Raw genomic sequence first — 19,754 nt, 5'->3', positions numbered from 1 at the left:
CGCAGGCGACGCCGCACGTCTCACTTCCACCCACATGATCTCAGGCTGTCTGTCTGACAGCCAGCAATTAGAACTTCACCAGTAACTACCCCAGACCCTCATTAGCAGTTAATTAAATTAATTCTATCAGGAATTATCCGTTTAAACCTGGGAGGAATAACATCGAGAAAGCGTTGAAACCCTCAAAAACATGAGAAGTCAACAGACCTTTTGTTCTCAACATGTCCATCTTTTACTGCGTGACTGCTTGAATTGTGAATTTAGCATACTCTGCTATGAGGCTTTATTGCACATGCACAGACATTAACTTTATCTAAAAAGCTAATGTTTTACTTTAGTTATTAACAGTTTTCTTGATCAGGTATGAAGCTGAAAGCATTTTTCACAATCAAAGTGTAGTTTTTATTCCAAAAAGCAGCATTTGTGAGCTGAAGCTTTACACATCCTATTCTCAACAACAGAAAACAAAGTTTCATCCTCCATAATTTAAACAATTATTTCACAAAAATAACATCCATTTAATTCGTCTCAAACAGGTAACAAAAGGCTACAAAAAGACTGGAGACATCTGCACAGAAATAAAAACATAGAAAAGTCAGTGTGGCTGGACTGTACACACGGTCGTCCTCATTCTGTCCCGCGTCCTCTTCTTTATGCTTCACTGCTGCGTCATCAAGTGAACTTATATGTGTGACTGTCAAGGAAACTGACTGAACACAGTAACACCACCATCCGGTCACTCTACATCACACAGCAAAACATTTCTCCATGGGCTCAAACGCAGCTGCAGTTCTGGCCTCTATCTGGTAATAACATCCACATTAGTATTACAGGGGAGGGGCTCCAGGCCGCTTTGGAAAATACCCCTATTGCGTACTTTTGTTGATGCCAAACGATTGGCATGTGTGCATTAGTTCATAGATAACATGACAGTAAGTGAAGACCTGTGCAATCTCAGGCAGACTTATTAGATTAATCACTGTGGATTCATCATGAGTGATGAATCCACAAATCTCCCAATAGTGTGTTTAGTCCACACTGCAGTGAAGAGGACATGTGACTAATGCGTTTGTTTCCCACTGACTGCATGATCCCTGCCTGGAAGAACAACTCTACAGCTTTAATTTGGGATCATTTTGGGTTTAAAGACTGAAAGTATCATTCAGCCATAAAACATGTCAGCAAACTAAACTAGTTGCTGTGAGACTGTAAAGGATATGATTCATAGTCAAGTTTCTGGGTGAGAACTCCAGTCAGAATGAACTCAGCATTGTGGACATCTGGAAAACAGAGACCACAAGAGTGCAAATGAAACACAATGTCAACTTTATGAAGACACTCTGTAAAAAAAATAAAATGAGGATAAATACAAGTGGGCCCTGGGAGAGCATCTTACCAATGTTTTTCAAGAAGTATTCCCTACAGAGGTGAAGGTCATTGTCGCAGGAAATTAATATGATCTCCGGAAGGTTCTGCAACCAAATGCCAACATGTGGTTACTGATTTATAGAGAAAAACTGTAATAAAAGACTTCTGTCAAACACATGTCTGTTTTATTTTGTGCTGAAATGAAAATACATGAAATAAAAGCTACACTCCTCCCAGGTTTCTGCCATATTGTCACAAGAACCCACCACCTCTGTGGACATTTACGAGTGCCTAGAGACATGAAAGAGTTGCAGCAACTTTCAGCACCTTATTCTGATTGTGCTCCATGATCTTTCTGTATGAGGGCTGCTTGGTCAGCAGCTTTCCTCCGGCGCTCTCCAGAATGGACTTCATTGTGCTGAGGCTTGGACAGATCCCTGGTGTGAGGTAGAAGTACTTCCCCTGCATCACCGTGTCACAGGAAACGCAAAAAGAGACTCAACCGTTAATCATCAGAACAATTAGTACACTGGTTTCCAGTTAGTCCAGCTCAGTTTAAATATACTAGTTCAGTCAACTGACCCACTATATATAAAGGCCTAATATATTTAAATGTTGTGTGATCATCAGCACGAGTGACTTTTTAATAGTTGAACAAAAAGGTAAAATGAGTTTAGCACTTCTGAATAGGGCTGTGCAATATGACGAAATACATCAGATATGAAAACATCTGTCGTTTCAAATTATACGCTATCGTTTGTTTCATGGTGTTGCAAAGCACACTGTTTACAGCAATATTTGTTCATCGGGGCACAGAGAATCCCAGCATGGCCAGTGAAGAGGAGGCAGGAACAACTGGCTCCAAACAGACCAGTCAAAACAAATCAAGGACCTTATTCCTAAACGAGGGGCTGTAGCATGGACATGGTTTGGTTATACAAACTCTGACACGGACCAGAAAACTGTACTATGCAAATTATGCTGCAAACCGGTCCACCTCAGACTCAAACACAACAAACCTCTTCTAATGCAAGAATCACGTGAAAGAGGATGGAGAGAGCTGAGAAGCAATAAAAAAAGAGCCGTCAGGTGCTCAAAATAAACCTTAGACTCAAACGCTTTTCCCCGCAGCGCCGCATGTAAGAAATACAAAGAAAACAGCGGCCGTTACAACTTATATCTAAAAATATAGTTTCATGCATCGGTCAAAACACTTGACTCCAGGTACAGGACGCCCAGCTGAAAACACTTCACACAAGTCGGGTTCCCAGAACATATATTGTTATCAGGATATGATTTTGGTCACATGGCACAGCCCTACTTCTGAATTCTTTAACTGGCATCAAGAAAAAGACGGTTTTTGGTTGAACACAGCAGTTATGTTGTCAGAGGACCTTAAAGAGAGGTGCACTTTGGGCTCTCTTTAGCGACTCCTCCAGGCTGAAGCCAAACAACACCTCCGCTTCTGCGTCCCTCAGAGTGCAACTCTGCTCGTCTGTAACACACACAACAGGTTTGCTCCCGTTAACGAAACATATACAGGTAAAACCGCAGCACAAGACCAATTTCAGTTCCACTTTGATCTCTACAAAACACAGTTAGATAAGAAAAAGGAGGGGTGGGACGCAAACATACCCACAAACTTCTGACTCCTCCAGCTTTCCTCCAGCCACTCTGGGGTGACTATGTGTTTGACCACCGACATGGCAGTGAGGAACTTGACAGTGCGAGTCACCTTACTGGCCACAAGGTGAGTGACTTTCTGACTGCTGTCTGCAAGCTCACCACCTAAAGCATGTAACCTCTGCAGGAGGAAAGGGGACACATTCAAATAGCAGCTGAGGCTGCAGATGTGCTTTGAGAGTAACTTCAGCGTTCTCACTAATCTGAGCTTCAGTCTAACAACACACTAAATGTTTGAGCGTGGGAAGGCTGCTTTCACCTTGGTGTACTGCTGTACTTGCATAGGCTCAAAGCCTGTGAACATGACCCGAGGAGTGGACTCTGGAGGAAGCTTCTTACTCGGGGACTGGATCTCTTCCAGTCTTCAGAGACAGAAATGCAAAGTATCATTAGAACATGGCAGTCTGGAGGGTGTGTGGTCCAACTCTGTTCTCGTGCAGAGGAGTGACAGGCTAGTCCCTAACCTGCTATACCGACCTGGCCTTCTTGTTTGCAGGTGGGTTTGCTGAGTCGCTGATCTTCTGCTTCTGCAGCAGCTGGAGGCTCTAAACACCAAACAGACGCCACAAAAGCACAATCAGACGAGCCGGTACACTGTTCCTCTGTTGCTTCTCTCTCTTCTATGACTGATTCAACTTTTTAAGGACAAACGCACTAAAAAACAAATCACTCTCACACAGATATTTTCCTGTGAATAACTGCCCACAACAACTGAAGAGGTGTGTGAGGTGTTGTGGTTAAAGCTAGAAATGTGTGACGTTATGTCAATCCAAGAGTCGGAAAACTGTCTGGAGCAGAGGATTCAGAGCAGGCTGAGAGAGGGGTTACGGAGCTTCTCGACATTCCAAACAAAAGAATGTGAAGAACACTGTGACACAAAAACTCACCGCCAAAGCTTCAGAAGAGACTTTGATTGGTGTTCTCCAAGCGGCTACAGAGAAATGCACAAGGTAATCAGGACAGTATCTTAAAGTGTGGCCATTCCAAGTGATAAAACATCAAAAGCTCTTCACTCTCCTGACGAACCAAAATCAAGCCACACAAAACCAGAGCTGTGTGGCTCCAGTCAGGTTAGACTAACTAAGCATACCCCACAGGAGAGAGTGTGTGGCAAGTAAGAGATATTGGGTAATATCTTCATGTAATTGCTCACTACGTAACAACTCCAGTGACGGCGTACATACCAAGCAGGTTCTGGACCAGCTGTGGGTTAGGCACCAGTGGTTCAGGATGTGTGTAGATGGAGTATCGGCTGTGCTGGATTTGTCTCAGTGCTTCAAAGTTGCCCAGCAGTATATCACACAGCCACTGGGCATTCACACAAGGGATCTTCCACTCCTTGGCCTTCTCATATTTAAGCCCACTGGGTCTAAAGTGATATTAGCAAGACAACCATAAAACTGACAGTGTGCTTGAGAAGTGAAGGTTCTCAAGCAAACTGAACGTTCAACCTTCACACAAGAAGGTTCAACTGAAAAATGTTTAAAAGAAAATGAGACATTTCAAACAAGTTGCAACAAAGTTGGGAAATAAAAGAGTGAAAATGCTGGATTAACAAAACAAAGCATCTGATCTGACTAAAAAAGGTTAACACTTAGGATAAAGAGAAGCTTGAAGATAGGCTGAGTCCTTCACACATACAAATGAGGAGTACAACACTCCAAGAACGACATAAAACCAAAAGTAAGATAGTTCTTGTATAGTTTGAGTTCTATGGATATACTGCGTGCAGTACAAAAGAATACCCAAAGAGGAACTCATCTACCCGACCCCAACTCTTACTCTTTGCAAATGAGGACAGTGTTACTGCGACAAAGATATCCGGTGTATCTGGCACCAGCCAGGTAGGCCATCAGTTTTAGATCATCTCTGTCAGCATCCATAAAACCCGTCACTGATATGATCTGAGGAAAGACGGCAACAGAGAGCTGGAGTAAAGATCTGACAAGCAGAAATGCTTCCTGCCAATTGGAGTGCAGTATTTTGAAGTTCATTAAGTTCACCAAGTACAAAGACTGTAGAAAAACTACTGTTAAAAGAAACGGCAGACGTACATGCTGAGAACAGGGTTTGGCTCCAGGAGGGAAGGCAAATGGCACATGTAACGTCCGGTGAGGAGGAACCATCCTCTTCTTCTTCAGCACAGTGTTGAGCCAGTGGGCGGTTACACAGCGTTTCCCCTCTCTGAGTGCCTGGAAGAGGCAACGTGCTTTTGGTTCAATTTCAACCAGCAGAAGTTCAGTATTTATCCTCTATACTCTGAGGAGACAGCGGGTAATATCGGTCCCATTCAAGGGTTTGTCTCATTCCATCGCAATAAAGTATCAATTAGGTGATACTAAATGTTGCACTCCAGTTAAAGGCCAATAATGATTAGGGATGGGTACCGGTATCGCACCGGTTCTGACATAAACGGTAGTAACCAGACCGAAAAGCAGCGCACATTTCAGTGCTTTATTTTGGTGCTTTTTTTCCCCCTGAGACGTGATACACTTTGGATTCTAGCCAATCATTTTACCTTTGTAAGCGTAGTAGGCGGGCCCAGGTACGTACGTTCTTTTAGAGCAGAGCTACAGATTAAAAATGCCCAAGGCGAAGCGGTCAAAGTCTGGCTGTACTTCACAGCAAAAGATGCAAACTCAGCAGCAACAAGTGCTTTAAGCTGATACTGTGCAAAGGAGGTAACACCTCGAATGTGATGAAACACCTGGCGACGCATAGCGTTTTTTTTTTAAAAGCCGAGAAATCCACCCTATTTGATAGCTTGCTGCGAGACCTCACACCGAGCACATCTACTGCGGGTGTAGCCGTAGCCCTGCCAGTGTAGCAGAAATGATGAGGATGATGATGCAGCAGCAGCCGTTCTTCTCTGCGTGAGTAGCTTAATGTTGTTCGTGTGTAATTTACGCTGAGTAGGCTAACCACGCTATTACATGAATGCATGTAAGGTGAACTAGCAAACACCGTCGTAGTTACATGCAGCTATCTTCTTGTTTGATGGCAGATACTCCCTTCACCCTGGCCAAAAAGGCTAAAATGACCAAAGAAAAGTGGAAAACAGTTAAACATGAGAGGTTTTTGGACAAAGTTTGTGTTTTTTCCATTGATTAAGCACTGCTTCCAGCCAAGAGTGATGCCATATATGCCCCATAGCTGCAGAAAAGGCTAACATTGTTATCTTTTCACAAAAAAACAGCTGAACATGAGAGGTTTTTGGACAAAGTTTGTGTTCTCCATTCTTTAAGCACCGGCACCATTTCAAAAGTACCAGTTTGGTACTGGTATCGGATAAAACCTAAACGATACCCATCCCTAATAATGAATGAGTACGAAAACATTTATGATAGTCATACTGGGATTCCACACTCCATAAACTGTGTCTGTTCTCATGGGAGACATCCTTACCTGTACGTACATGCTGCTGACCTGACTTTCACACAGCAGATGTGTGCAGCGGCTGGTTAGGGTTGGATCAACTGAGCCTCCACACGCCTGAATGACCTGACGAAGGAGATCGGTAAACAAACACTGATCTGTCTGATGCTCAGCATTGTTTCCTGTCTTTCACCCTACTTGGGTACTCATACTCTCTCTCAGTGACTTACCCTCTTCCATGTAGCAAGGAGCTGTTTGTCAGCCATCTGTTCTGGATAGTCGGCAATACCAAACACACAGCCCAGGAGGAAGCCATCCTGTGGGACTGCGGAAAGAAAGAAATTATTGTCACTGACTCACAGACTGAAGAGAGTGCAGGACTGACAGCAGTTTCAATCCTGCAGTTACCAGAGACCCAGCCTTCTATAGAAATTCATCATCTCAATCAGCAGGTGTGCTTATTTTCTTAATTAGACTTAAAAGACTTGGACAGGTTCAGTTTGTGGTCACACAGACTTTGTGTGACTGTGTTTCAGTGCATTCTGTGATCTAAACTCACCCATTAAAGCACAAGTCACGCAATAACACAAAACAATATCAAGCCAGCAACAGATAATCAGTCACCCTGTATTACTTGGAGTCTCCTATGTTGGAAAGATAGGTGGTGAAAACAGCTGCTGTCCTCTCAGCCATCAGAGCTGACTCTTTCTCCCGTCTTCGACCTGTGCTGCTGCTGACTGTGAGCACAGCAGCACATCAGTTTCTGTGTGGCCATTACACCACCTATTAGTGTTTAACCCAATGACTATACATGACCTTTCACCTCTGTTGGATAAAATGAAAATCACGACTTGTCCAAATGACATACTACCTGCTGGGCTGTTTAAAAAAAGCTCTCTCTGCTATTGGCTCCTCACTGTAGAGATATGCCTCTGTTTTAACAGGTGTGGTCCCTCGGCCCTTTAAGCATGCTGTTGTTTTTCCCGATATTAAAAAAGAGCAGTTTGGACCCAACAGAGTTTAAGAATTATAGGTCCATCTCCAAGCTCCCGTTATTGTCTACAATTCTGAAAAAAGGAGTTTCACATGAACTTGGGGCTTTTTTAGAAAAACATGAGATGTATGACAAATTTCAGTCTGGATGCCACTCAAAGGAAACCACATTACTTAAAGCGACATAGTCACAGTTATGGTTTTGCTGGACTTTGAAACCGTCGACCCTACCAGCCTGATGAACAGGCTCCGGGATGTAGTCGATGTGTCCGGTCTGGCTTTGCAGTGGTTTCAGTCATAACTTTCCAACAGATCTTGTAGCATTTTTGCAAATCAGTTTATGTCACACTGTAAGAACCTGACTAGTGGGGTACCAAAGGGTTCAGTTCTTGGACCTATTCTTTTTCTCCTGTACACCTCTAGGACTTATTAGTCAGTTCCCTGATTTGTTTATCACTTCTATGCTGATAATATTCAGCTTCAAAAGTTGTTCTTTTTAAATGCTTTGTTTAGCTTCCACTGAACAGTGGCTTGCAGGTAGGGCCGCCACAAACTATTATTTTGATAGTCACTAGTCACCAATTATTTTTAGTCGACTAATCAGATCATCATCCACTGGATGTAAAATGTACAGCTTATTGCACCAGCAGCATCTGCTCTTATTTAACTATCATTAGCTTGCAGCTTGAAGTGTTTAAGGTCTGTGCTAACTAAAAATAAAGACAAGATGATAGTTTATTAAATTTTAATGAAATTTGCAGATTGTCTCAGGTTTAAAAATATTTAAAAAAAATTTTAAAAAACATTTTAAAATATAACAGCACACTGGAGTAAACTCTCGACCATCTCACACTTCTGTTTTATCAGTTCTCTCTTTGACGTTTATTCAGCTGTGTGAAAACTATAACTTTAATCTCAGTCAAACCAATTTACTGAGGAACAAATAAAACACTGAAAAAAGCCAAACAATAACATTTTTAAGTTATCTAAGTGACTTATATATCATGTTTAACCTGAGTAGCGAAAGACCGCGGGGGGTTTGAAAACGATGTGCCGGGAGTCCGGTGTTCTCGCCGGCTCTAGTGAGCCTCGAACCCCAGCTAGCTATCGAGCTGGTGGGTAAGAATAGAATAGAATAATCCTTTAATTGTCCCACAAGGGGAAATTTGGTTGTAACAGCAGCCAAAAAGACACATATACAAACAAACAGTACGCAGGACACAGAGCAGAAACATACACAATTTTTCTTACATATTTACATTGAGGACAATGGTTACTATATACAGAGTACTGTACAGTTATTAAATTAAATAAAAATAACTACAGATAAGAGGCAAACCAGGTTGTAGTGCGAATCGGTTAACTTTTTGCAGTTACAGCGCTGATGTGAACATCTATGTTTGTTGGGAGCAGGTCTGATTGTACAGTCTGACAGCTGCAGGGAGGAAGGACCTGCAGAAACGCTCCTTCATGCATCGAGGATGCATCAGTCTGACACTGAAGCAGCTCTGCAGTTCAGCAACATTTACATGCATGGGCTGGGAGACTGTCCATCAGAGATGTTATTTTGGCCAGAGTCCTTCTGTCTCCCACCACCTGCACTGGGTCCAGGTGCATCCCAGAACAGAGCTGGCCTTCCTGATGTGGTTATCCAGCCTCTTCCTCTCAGCTGCTGATAAACTGCTGCTCCAACATACAACACTGTAAAAAATGACAGATGCCACCACAGAGTCATAGAAGGTCTTTAAAAGCGCTCCCTGGACTCCAAATGACCTCAGCCACCTCAGCAGGTAGAGTCTGCTCTGACCCTTCCTGTAAAGAGCATCAGTGTTGTGGCTGCAGTCCAGTTTATTATTCAGGTGAACACCCAGGTACCTATGAGAGTCCACTATCTCAATGTCCACTCCCTGGATGTTCACCGCTGTCAGTGTGGTGGGTCTGCGTCTCCGGAAGTCCACCACCAACTCCTTGGTTTTCCCGGCGTTGATCAGCAGGTGGTTCTGCTGACACCAGTCCACAAAGTCCAGAGTCCACTGTCTGTACTCTGAGTCGTCCTCACCTGTGATGAGGCGACTATGGCAGAGTCGTCAGAGAACTTCTGTAGGTGGCAGCGTGGGGAGCTGATGGAGAAGTCTGCAGTGTAGAGGGTGAAGAGGAACGGTGCCAGCACAGTGTGGGGCCCCCGTACTGCAGACCAGCGTGTCAGAGACACAGCCCTGTGTCCTCACATACTGTGGGCGTCCTGTGAGGTAGTCCAGTATCCACTGGGACATGTGGTCGTCCACTCCTGATAGCTCCAGCTTGTCCCTCAGAAGTTGTGACTGGATTGTGTTGAAAGCACTGGAGAAATCAAAGAACATGATCCTCACAGTGCTTCCAGGCTTCTCCAGGTGAGTCAGAGCTCGGTGCAGGAGGTAGATGATGGCGTCCTCCACCCCAATGCCAGGCTGGTAAGCAAACTGTAGCAGATCCAATGAAGACCTCACCAGGGGGCGCAGATGGTTTAGAACCAACCTCTCGAGGGTCTTCATCAGATGCGATGTCAGGGCTACCGGCCTGTAGCTGCTGGGGTCCTTGGGATGGGAGGTCTTTGGTACCGGTACCACACAGGAGGTCTTCCACAGCTGTGATACTTTCCCCAGTGACAGGCTCAGGTTGAACAGATATCCTAGGATGCCACACAGTTCATCTGCGCAGCATCTCAGGAGCCTGGAGCTGACGCCATCTGGACCTGCAGCCTTCCGCACCTTGATCTTGCGAAGCTCATTCCTCACTTGAAGTGCTGAGATAGAAAGAGAGGATTTTGGGGGAGGGGTGTGTATGTTGGAGTCCACAGAAGCCGGGGGTGGGTGTAATGACTGGGAGCTGGGAGGTGTGAAGCTGAGAGGTGTGAAGTCCTGAGATGAAGGACAGGCAGGCCCTGAAGATGAAGGAGATTGCAGCAGGGGGGACGATGCTGTGGGAGGGGTGGGTGTTTGATCAAACCTATTAAAATATTTATTTAGGTCATTCACCCACCCCAAGTCTCCTGCAGCCTGGGGGGTTGGTTTTTGTCCTGAGATTGTCTTCAGGCTGTTCCAAACCCCTCTGATGTTGTCCTGTTGCAGCTGCTCTTCCATCTTCCTCCTGTAGTTTTCCTTTCCTTGCCTTATCTTCCATTTCAGCTTCTTCTGAACAACTCTCAGCTCCTGTTTGTCTGCAGATCTAAAGACTCTTCTTCTCCTTGAGGAGAGCCTTAATTTCAGGATTTATCCATGGCTTGTTGTTAGAAAAACAACGTACCTTTTTGATGGGTACGGTGTTGTCCACACAGAAGTTCATGTAATCCGTAATGCAGTCTGTGATGCTGTTGAGGTCATCCTACAGGGGGCTGCAGAGGTTGTCCCACACAGTAGAACGGAAACAGTCCCTCAGGGCCTCTTCAGTCTCTGCCGACCATTTCCTTACTGTGCGTTTCACTACTGGTTCTCTGTGTACCAGAGGTTTATACACAGGATGGACATGAACCAGGTTGTGATCTGAGCCCCCCAGGGGAGGAAGAGGTGATGAGCTGTATGCCTCCTTGGTGTTGGCATACAATAAGTCCAATGTTTTATTGTCTCTGGTGTAGCAGGTGACATACTGGGTGAAGGTGGGGAAAGTGGAGGACAGGGAGATGTGATTAAAGTCCCCAGAGATCAGGAAAAGGGCCTGAGGGTGCTGTGTTTGGAGTCTGCTGGTTACAGTGTGCAGGACCTCACAGGCTGCTGCAGCGCTAGCAGAGGGCGGGACATACACAGCTATCATAATCACGTGTGTAAACTCTCGCGGTAGATAGTACGGTCTCATGCTAACTGCTAGCAGCTCAATGTCCTTACAGCATAGCGTCTCTTTGATAGATAAACTCTGTGAAGCACATCAGGCTGCACTCCCTGTAGCTCCTCTGATGTCGGGTAAGGGCTGCCAGTTCGTCTACTTTATTGGGGAGAGATCTCACATTCCTCATAATAATAGATGGAATCGCTGGCCGGTACCTGCTAACTTTACTGCGACGCCCGGTCCCGGCCCAAGAACTACGTCTCTTCCTCCTCACCTCGCGGGGGATGTTAGCTTGCTCGGCGGTAGGCAGGGCAACGGAGGCTCCAAGGGCTAACAGCTGATCCCTGCTGTAAACAATGGGAGGTCGGACCTCCGAGCGCTCTCCGGACAAAGACGCCGTAAAAATGTAATAAAGAACACGATAGAATTCTGAGCTCCATTGTGGGGGGAAACAAAAACAAACACAAAACAACAGAGAAACATATATTAAAGAGAAAAAAGGACTGTCAGCTCGGAGCTGCTGATACTGGCTGCCAGCTCGGAGCGGCGCCGGAAGTACTGTAACAGACGTCTCCAAAAACATCGGAGCACTTTTTGCAAATATGTGGTGTCTTGATAAACCGAGCAGATATTTGAAGTTTACACAGCTACATTCTCACCTGAAAATATGTCAAAAGTTTATTTTGTGACCCAGAAACAGTCATAAGAGTAATATTCAAACTAAGTAGCCGCCGCCATTGTTGGAAACTGGAATTGGCTGGACCGCGCTATGAATTCTGGGATAGGTTGGGCCACGAAGGATACGCCCGACCCATTCTTCAAACCTGGGGAAATGAAGGACGCATTATTCCGCCGCATTTAGGGGAGTCTTCGGATTTGGACAGGCTTTGCCGCGTCGCTGTAACGTAATCGGCCTACAAATGCAGCCTCCGAAGGATGCAGCCACTAAATTTGGACACAGCTATGAAAGCGGACACTAGCGCTGGGCCATTTCATACCGTTCACGGTAATAGTATAATGTTGGGCAACGCTAAGAAAATGAAATATTGCGATAGAATATGGGTAAAACGTGCATGCACAGTGCCTTTGTTTTCATACGCACATGGTGAAAAAAGCATGGCGGTGACACAGAATGAGAAGAGCGAAAGCGGATCGTTGAATGAAACAGATGAACCAGAACTGGTTTGTAAAAATGCTGCAGCTTCAGTGGTGTGGAACTGGTTTAGCTTTCGTCCGTCAGATACAACCGAACACTATTTTTGGTAGAGCATGCTAGCGGGCCGTCGTTATTACCGTGTTGTTTGGAAAATACGGCGCACTTAAAATCAATCCTTTGATTTTTCTGAAAGTCGACAGAGCCCCTTATAACCCCGTGTGCCTTATGTATGAACTCTGGTTGTGTTTACTGACCTCGAAACGATTTTATGTACACGGCGCTCAAAAATCTGTCAAATGTTTCAGTACGACTTTGCTAAGCTACGAAGCCGCACCGCTTGATGGATTGTCGGAGCATTACGGCTATCGTAGGCGGAGCCTCGCGGAGTGATACGTACTGTGCTTCAACATAATATTACCGTACTGTGTGTGTATAACCTCTTTAAGTTTTGTGGATATTATACATGGTTATGCTGAGGATACGTCGGCCAGTTTCCACTGGAAATGCCTTTTGGTTAAACTGTCAGCAAGGAATTTGCACTGTTAAAGTTTATATAACTTTAATGCATACAGTGGGGCAAAAAAGTATTTAGTCAGCCACCGATTGTGCAAGTTCCCCCACTTAAAATGATGACAGAGGTCAGTAATTTGCACCAGAGGTACACTTCAACTGTGAGAGACAGAATGTGAAAAAAAAAAATCCATGAATCCACATGGTAGGATTTGTAAAGAATTTATTCGTAAATTAGGGTGGAAAATAAGTATTTGGTCACCTCAAACAAGGAAAATCTCTGGCTCTCACAGACCTGTAACGTCTTCTGTAAGAAGCTTTTCTGTCCCCCACTCGTTACCTGTATGAATGGCACCTGTTTGAACTCATCATCTGTATAAAAGACACCTGTCCACAGCCTCAAACAGTCAGACTCCAAACTCCGCCATGGCCAAGACCAAAGAGCTTTCGAAGGACACCAGGAAAAGTATTGTAGACCTGCACCAGACTGGGAAGAGTGAATCTACAATAGGCAAGCAGCCTGGTGTGAAAAAAATCAACTGTGGGAGCAATCATCAGAAAATGGAAGACATACAAGACCACTGATAATCTCCCTCGATCTGGGGCTCCACACAAGATCTCATCCCGTGGGGTCAAAATGATCATGAGAACGGTGAGCAAAGATCCCAGAACCACACGGGGGGACCTGGTGAATGACCTGCAGAGAGCTGGGACCAAAGTAACAAAGGTCACCATCAGTAACACACTACAACGGCAGGGAATCAAATCCCGCAGTGCCAGACGTGTTCCGCTGCTGAAGCCAGTGCATGTCCAGGCCCGTCTGAAGTTTGCCAGAGAGCACATGGATGATACAGCAGAGGATTGGGAGAATGTCATGTGGTCAGATGAAACCAAAGTAGAACTTTTTGGTATAAACTCAACTCGTCGTGTTTGGAGGAAGAAGAATACTGAGTTGCATCCCAAGAACACCATACCTACTGTGAAGCATGGGGGTGGAAACATCATGCTATGGGGCTGTTTTTCTGCCAAGGGGACAGGACGACTGATCCGTGTTAAGGACAGAATGAATGGGGCCATGTATCGTGAGATTTTGAGCCAAAACCTCCTTCCATCAGTGAGAACTTTGAAGATGAAACGAGGCTGGGTCTTCCAACATGACAATGATCCAAAACACACCGCCCGGGCAACAAAGGAGTGGCTCCGTAAGAAGCATTTGAAAGTCCTGGAGTGGCCTAGCCAGTCTCCAGACCTCAACCCCATAGAAAATCTGTGGCGGGAGTTGAAAGTCCGTGTTGCTTGGCGACAGCCCCAAAACATCACTGCTCTCGAGAAGATCTGCATGGAGGAATGGGCCAAAATACCAGCTACTGTGTGTGCAAACCTGGTAAAGACCTATAGTAAACGTTTGACTCTGTTATTGCCAACAAAGGTTATGTTACAAAGTATTGAGTTGTATTTTTGTTATTGACCAAATACTTATTTTCCACCCTGATTTACGAATAAATTCTTTACAAATCCTACCATGTGGATTCATGGATTTTTTTTTTCACATTCTGTCTCTCACAGTTGAAGTGTACCTCTGGTGCAAATTACTGACCTCTGTCATCATTTTAGGTGGGGGAACTTGCACAATCGGTGGCTGACTAAATACTTTTTTGCCCCACTGTAAATAAAAAGCAGCTGCTTGTTTAAGAGAAAATACATTGATGGTTTTTTTTGCACTAATAAAGTTGTGGAGTTGTAAAGTATTTTGTCTCGTGTCAATTATATCGTCAGTTATATCGTTATCGTAAATTTTCAAATGTATATCGTGATAAATATTTTTGGTCATATCGCCCTGCTCTACCGCACACAGCTTCTTCTTCAGGGTTCGGGGTCCAGCTTGCATCTCTGGACATGCAGTGCTGCCATCTTCTGTTTTAGTCCGCTATTACACTCTTAAATCCTGCTACTTATTCCTGCACCTTTTGGGATCTTACAAAGCTTCAAACGACGCGTCGACTATTAAATTAGTCGTCGCCGATTCGTAATCGTGACTAGTCGACTAATCGTGGCAGTCTTACTTGCAGGTGAACTCAGAGAAGTCCGAAACAGTAATTATTGCTCCCGACAGCGAAATATCTGTAATCAAACAGCATCTTGGTTCTCTTGGCTCCTCTGTTCAGCCGAGCCTCAGGTACCTCAGTGTTATTTTTTGAGTCTACCATATCCCTAGAGCAACACTCTCGACAGATAATTAGGAACTGCCTCTTTCAGCTAAAAAAAATATATATATTTATGAACCCTGTTGTCTAAATCTGAATTGGAAATAGTTAATCATGCTTTTATTTCATCTCGCTTATTGCAACAGCCTTTTTCTTTGTTTGAGAATGCTGCTGCAAAGCTCTTAACAAAGACACGAAAAAGAGAGCTGGTTTTATTCTCATTACACTGGTTTCCAGTACGTTTTAGAATTCGTTAAAAAAAAAAAAAATCTTAGTACTGACTTTCAAAGCTCTGAGTCGTGACGCTCCTGCCTACATCTCTGACATCATCATCTCAAAGGCTAATCAAAATCAGTCTTTTAGAGCGGCGGCCCCGAAGACGTGGAATGCTTTGCCTCCATCTTTACATCGCCTTGATTATATTCATTCTTTTAACTCATTCACTGCCAGCCATTGGCAGTGAATGAGTTAAACCCATTGACTCATTCACTGCCATTGACGGCTATAGACGTCAATGGCAGTGAATGAGTTAAACAAAAGCTAAAGACTCATTTATTTAGACTGGCTTTAATTAGATTTGTGCTAAATGATCGATTGGGTTGTTTTTGCACATCTGTTTTATATTATTGTGAAGCATTTTGTGGTTCTTATCCTGTGAAGAATGCTATATAAATTATTACTATTATTAATTATTATTATTATCATTATTATACGTGACACTCATTCTGTCAGGCCCTTAAACAAGCCCACCACAAAGAACCTGAAGCATCTCTAGCTGAGTCTAAGCAATTTAGATGTTGTTATAGCAGAGAGCAGAGCAAGTATGGAAAATCATTGTACTAAATTTCCTGAAGACTGCAGCAGCTTCTGGTAGAGCATGCAGCTACTTTATTGAGGGCCTAATAAAATTATATTTGGCTCATTTCAAGCCATCACATCGAAATAAAAACTTTATGGGCCAAAGTTTGGGTATAGACAATGATTGTACCAAAGCAGTTGTTCCCTCACAGCAAGAAGGTTCCGAGTTTGAATCCACCACTGAATCTGTGTGGGTTCTTTCCAGGTACTCCAGCTCCTCCCACAGTCCTGAGATGTGCACCTTAAGGCCCTTCACATGCACTGTGCTCACCGCTAACTAGAGCGAAGGACCCAAAATCATCATTTATTGGATGAAGGTGTACAATTTCTCAGTTTAAACATTTGTCATGTTATTTGTTTTGTTGTGAATAAAAAAAAAATGGCTCATGTGATTTCAAAGTGTTTCAAATTAAAAGAAAGTCCCAACTTTTCTGGAATTTGTATTCATTTTTAGTAAACTCTGGCTCTCTTTTGTTTTCGGTTTCTCCCCTCACCCCCAGCCGTGGCAGATACCTCCCTGAGCCTAGTTCTGCCAGAATTTCTTCCTGTTCAAACGGTGTTCTTCCTTCCCACTGTTGCCAAGTGCTTGCTTAAAAGGTGTTCTTTAACTGTTGGGTCTTTTCTCTGTATTATTGTGGGGTCTTTACAATATAAAGTGCCTTGACGCAACTGCACAATATAAATTAAATTCCACTGAATTGAATTAAACTGAAAAAAGATAAATTTAATAAAATAGCCCATTCACCCCTCTTAAGAACCTGAAATTTTCTCTTACCATAGAAATGAATCAGGATCTATAATTTGTGAAAGATGCATCAAAAATCAAAAGTCTGAGTAAAAATTATTTAAAAAAAAAACAAACAAAACTAAAACCAAACTGTCCTGTACAAACTTAATATGATTAAAAGTCCAAAAAACAATTAGTGAATATCTGAATGGTATATAGTTGTGGTAAATGGACGGATTCTTATATAGTGATTTTCTATTCTCCCGGAGCGCTTTATACTACATGCCACATTCACACAAGCATTCCCTTCTATGCTTTTAATTGTTTACTAACTAAAATTCAAACAACATTGTTCAAACCCTGGGGAGCCAGGGATCAAACCACTAACCTTCCGATCAGTAGATGACCTGCTCTACCTCCCGAGCTACAGCCACCCCAGTTGTGTTACACAATGATGCAACAATAGACACTTAGAAAACTTTGATGTGAAATTCTAAGTCACAAAAATGAACAAAATGCTATTTTAACTCTTATAACTTGGAAAACATGTGTATACTTTTCATATTCAAGGCCCACGTTTTGGACGTGCACATTGCCCTGCAGCAGTCTTACAACTGTACTGATATTAAAAACGTAACAATCTAGCATATTCATAAATTATTCAAATTCTTGCACTATTACTACTAATCCCTTTTTCATTGCTCTTAATTGTTTGACATTTCTTTTTACGACAATAAATTATTCCCGTACCTTTAAATGTTTTGATCTTTTAAACTGTAACTTCAGATTCAGACACACTCCTACAGGGCAGTAGGTCTAAACAAAATTATTTTTTCTCTGTTGTAATTTCTCAGTCATTTAATTTTCACACTTTTCCATGTGTGGAAAAAAGGTCTGAACGTGGATGGTTGGGTTGAAAATGATTTTTTTTTTTAATGTGATGATTTAAATACAATGAGGGAAGCTTCACTCTGGCCTTCTTTAGTTCTAGCAGTATAAATGTGACCCTAGCCCACAGTAATCAAGACTTCACTCACTTTCTTGGCCCGGCTCGTGTCCAAACAGCTGGGAGACGTGAGGAGGCTGCTGGAGCGGTGGCTGCAGCATAGCTGTCTGCTGCTGCTGCACGGCCTGCTGGTTCTGATGCTGGTTCTGCAAATGCTGCTTTTGTTGCATCTGATGGTGCTGTTGCATGAAGTGCTGCTGCTGCTGTTGTAGATGCTGTTGGTGCATCTGCTGTTGATTCTGCTGTAACATCTGCATTCTTTGCTGCTGCTGCAACTGCTGCAGCTGTTGTTGCAGCAGCTGTTGCTGCTGCAACTGCTGTAGTCCAGGCCGTAAGGGCTGCTGAGGTCGCAGCTGCTGCTGGGAGAACACATGCTGCTGCTGTTGCTGGGAAAACATCTGCTGTTGGTGCATTTGTTGCTGCTGCTGCTGTTGTAGGAACTGCTGCTGCTGTAGAGGCAACTGTGGGAACCCTTGTTGCTGAGCAGCCTGTGGCTGTTGTTGTGGGTGGTGTTGTAGCTGCATCATCTGTTGTTGCTGCTGAAGGTGCATCATGGGGTGCTGTGGTTGCTGTGATAACTGCTGATGTTGCTGAGCGGCCTGGTTTGACTGCTGCTGTTGTAGTAATTGCTGCTGCTCGGCTGTCAGGGGCTGACTGGTCAGTTTGGCCTGATTGAAGAGAAGAACATTGGTGCTGTTCAGGGTCTGAGCATGACTCTGATTCGTCTGCTGCTCCAGTGGCTTTGTTTGATTAGCAGGCTGGATAATCTACAAAAGAGATGATCAAATGAAATGAGAAAATGAGAATTTGCTGGGGGAACAGCAAATTGAGGATGTTTTCAAAAGGAAAAGGCATGAGGAGCACATCTGGAAACATGCCCGCTGTAAGAAACAACCCAAGGAGCATGAGCCCCTAGTGTCAGGTTGTCTAGAGTCAGACTTTCCACACAACTTTGTGTTCTCCAGAAGCCTGTCATTCACTGACAGTCTCTTGGACAAACTGGCGACTGTGTTTGTCTGACGCAGATCAAAACATTTATTTCAATTTTATTTAAACAATGCCAAATCACAACAGCAGTCACCTCCAGAAAAATGAGGTGAAGTACCTTCATCTTGGCTGACCTGCTTGCTGCTTATCTGAGACAGCTCAGAGCTCCTATTGTTCCTGTGTCTTTATAGTTTGTTTAGTCCCAAAACTTATTTCCAAAAATCTTGTTTATTTTTATTCTCCGATTTAAAGACAGTTGTATGAGATTAAGTCTCTTCTTTTTACTTTGTCTTGATGATAACATAACCAGTGTTGGGCAAGTTACTTTGAAAAAGTAATTATTTATAGTTACTAGTTACTTCTTCAAAAAAGTAACTAAGTTAGTAACTAATCCCGTGTGCCTTATGTATGAACTCTGGTTGTGTTTACTGACCTCGAAACGATTTTATGTGCACGGCGCTCGAAAATCTGTCAAATGTTTCAGTACGACTTTGCTAAGCTACGAAGCCGCACCGCTTGATGGATTGTTGGAGCTTTACGGCTATCGTAGGCGGAGCCTCGCGAAGTGATACGTACTCTGCTTCAACATAATATTACCGTACTGTGTGTGTATAAGCTCTTTTTAGGTTTTGTGGATATTCTACATGGTTATGCTGAGGATATGTCGGCCAGTTTCCACTGGAAATGCCTTTTGGGTAAACTGTCAGCGAGGAATTTGCACTGTTACGTTTTTATATAACTTTAATGCACATAAAATAAAAAACAGCTGCTTGTTTAAGAGAAAATACATTGATGGTTTTTTGCACTAATAAAGTTGTGGAGTTGTAAAGTATTTTGTCTAGTGTCAATTATATCGTCAGTTATATCGTTATCGCAAATTTTCAAATGTATATAGAGTGATAAATATTTTTGGTCATATCGCCCTGCTCTAGCTGCAGGTCTGACAGCAGCAGGTGTGTCACTCCTCCTGTTTTTACCTGGAGACAGCAGTCACCTCATTGTTCTGACACACAACACAAAACTATAAAAGTTAGTATTTATCCTCCAGCTAACATAGCTGTGTCACTAGCGACCACGTAGCACATCATT

The 19,754-nt window shown here is 43.5% G+C and overlaps 1 protein-coding gene across 2 annotated transcripts in view; it reads right to left on the bottom strand.

The window, feature by feature from the left end:
* Positions 1-378: 378 nt before the first annotated feature.
* The window catches only part of paxip1 (PAX interacting (with transcription-activation domain) protein 1), a 31,290-nt gene continuing 11,914 nt past the window's right edge, over positions 379-19,754 (bottom strand). The window contains exons 9-23 of one of the 2 annotated variants that reach the window (XM_076876326.1): positions 17,710-18,445; positions 6,657-6,751; positions 6,457-6,552; positions 5,106-5,243; positions 4,834-4,955; positions 4,236-4,420; positions 3,939-3,982; positions 3,529-3,596; positions 3,311-3,413; positions 3,004-3,172; positions 2,763-2,863; positions 1,696-1,830; positions 1,397-1,472; positions 1,221-1,280; positions 379-689 (exon numbers count right to left, since the gene is read on the bottom strand). In XM_076876326.1, coding sequence (XP_076732441.1) covers positions 673-689; positions 1,221-1,280; positions 1,397-1,472; positions 1,696-1,830; positions 2,763-2,863; positions 3,004-3,172; positions 3,311-3,413; positions 3,529-3,596; positions 3,939-3,982; positions 4,236-4,420; positions 4,834-4,955; positions 5,106-5,243; positions 6,457-6,552; positions 6,657-6,751; positions 17,710-18,445 — 2,145 coding nt within the window. In that variant the 3' untranslated portion in view covers positions 379-672. The remainder of the gene's footprint in view (positions 690-1,220; positions 1,281-1,396; positions 1,473-1,695; positions 1,831-2,762; positions 2,864-3,003; positions 3,173-3,310; positions 3,414-3,528; positions 3,597-3,938; positions 3,983-4,235; positions 4,421-4,833; positions 4,956-5,105; positions 5,244-6,456; positions 6,553-6,656; positions 6,752-17,709; positions 18,446-19,754) is intronic. The other variant, XM_076876327.1, reaches the window with a different exon arrangement.

Source organism: Maylandia zebra, linkage group LG18, assembly GCF_041146795.1.
Source record: "Maylandia zebra isolate NMK-2024a linkage group LG18, Mzebra_GT3a, whole genome shotgun sequence".
NCBI classification, from domain to species: Eukaryota; Metazoa; Chordata; class Actinopteri; order Cichliformes; family Cichlidae; genus Maylandia; species Maylandia zebra.
This window is presented reverse-complemented; position numbering and strand designations above follow the sequence as displayed.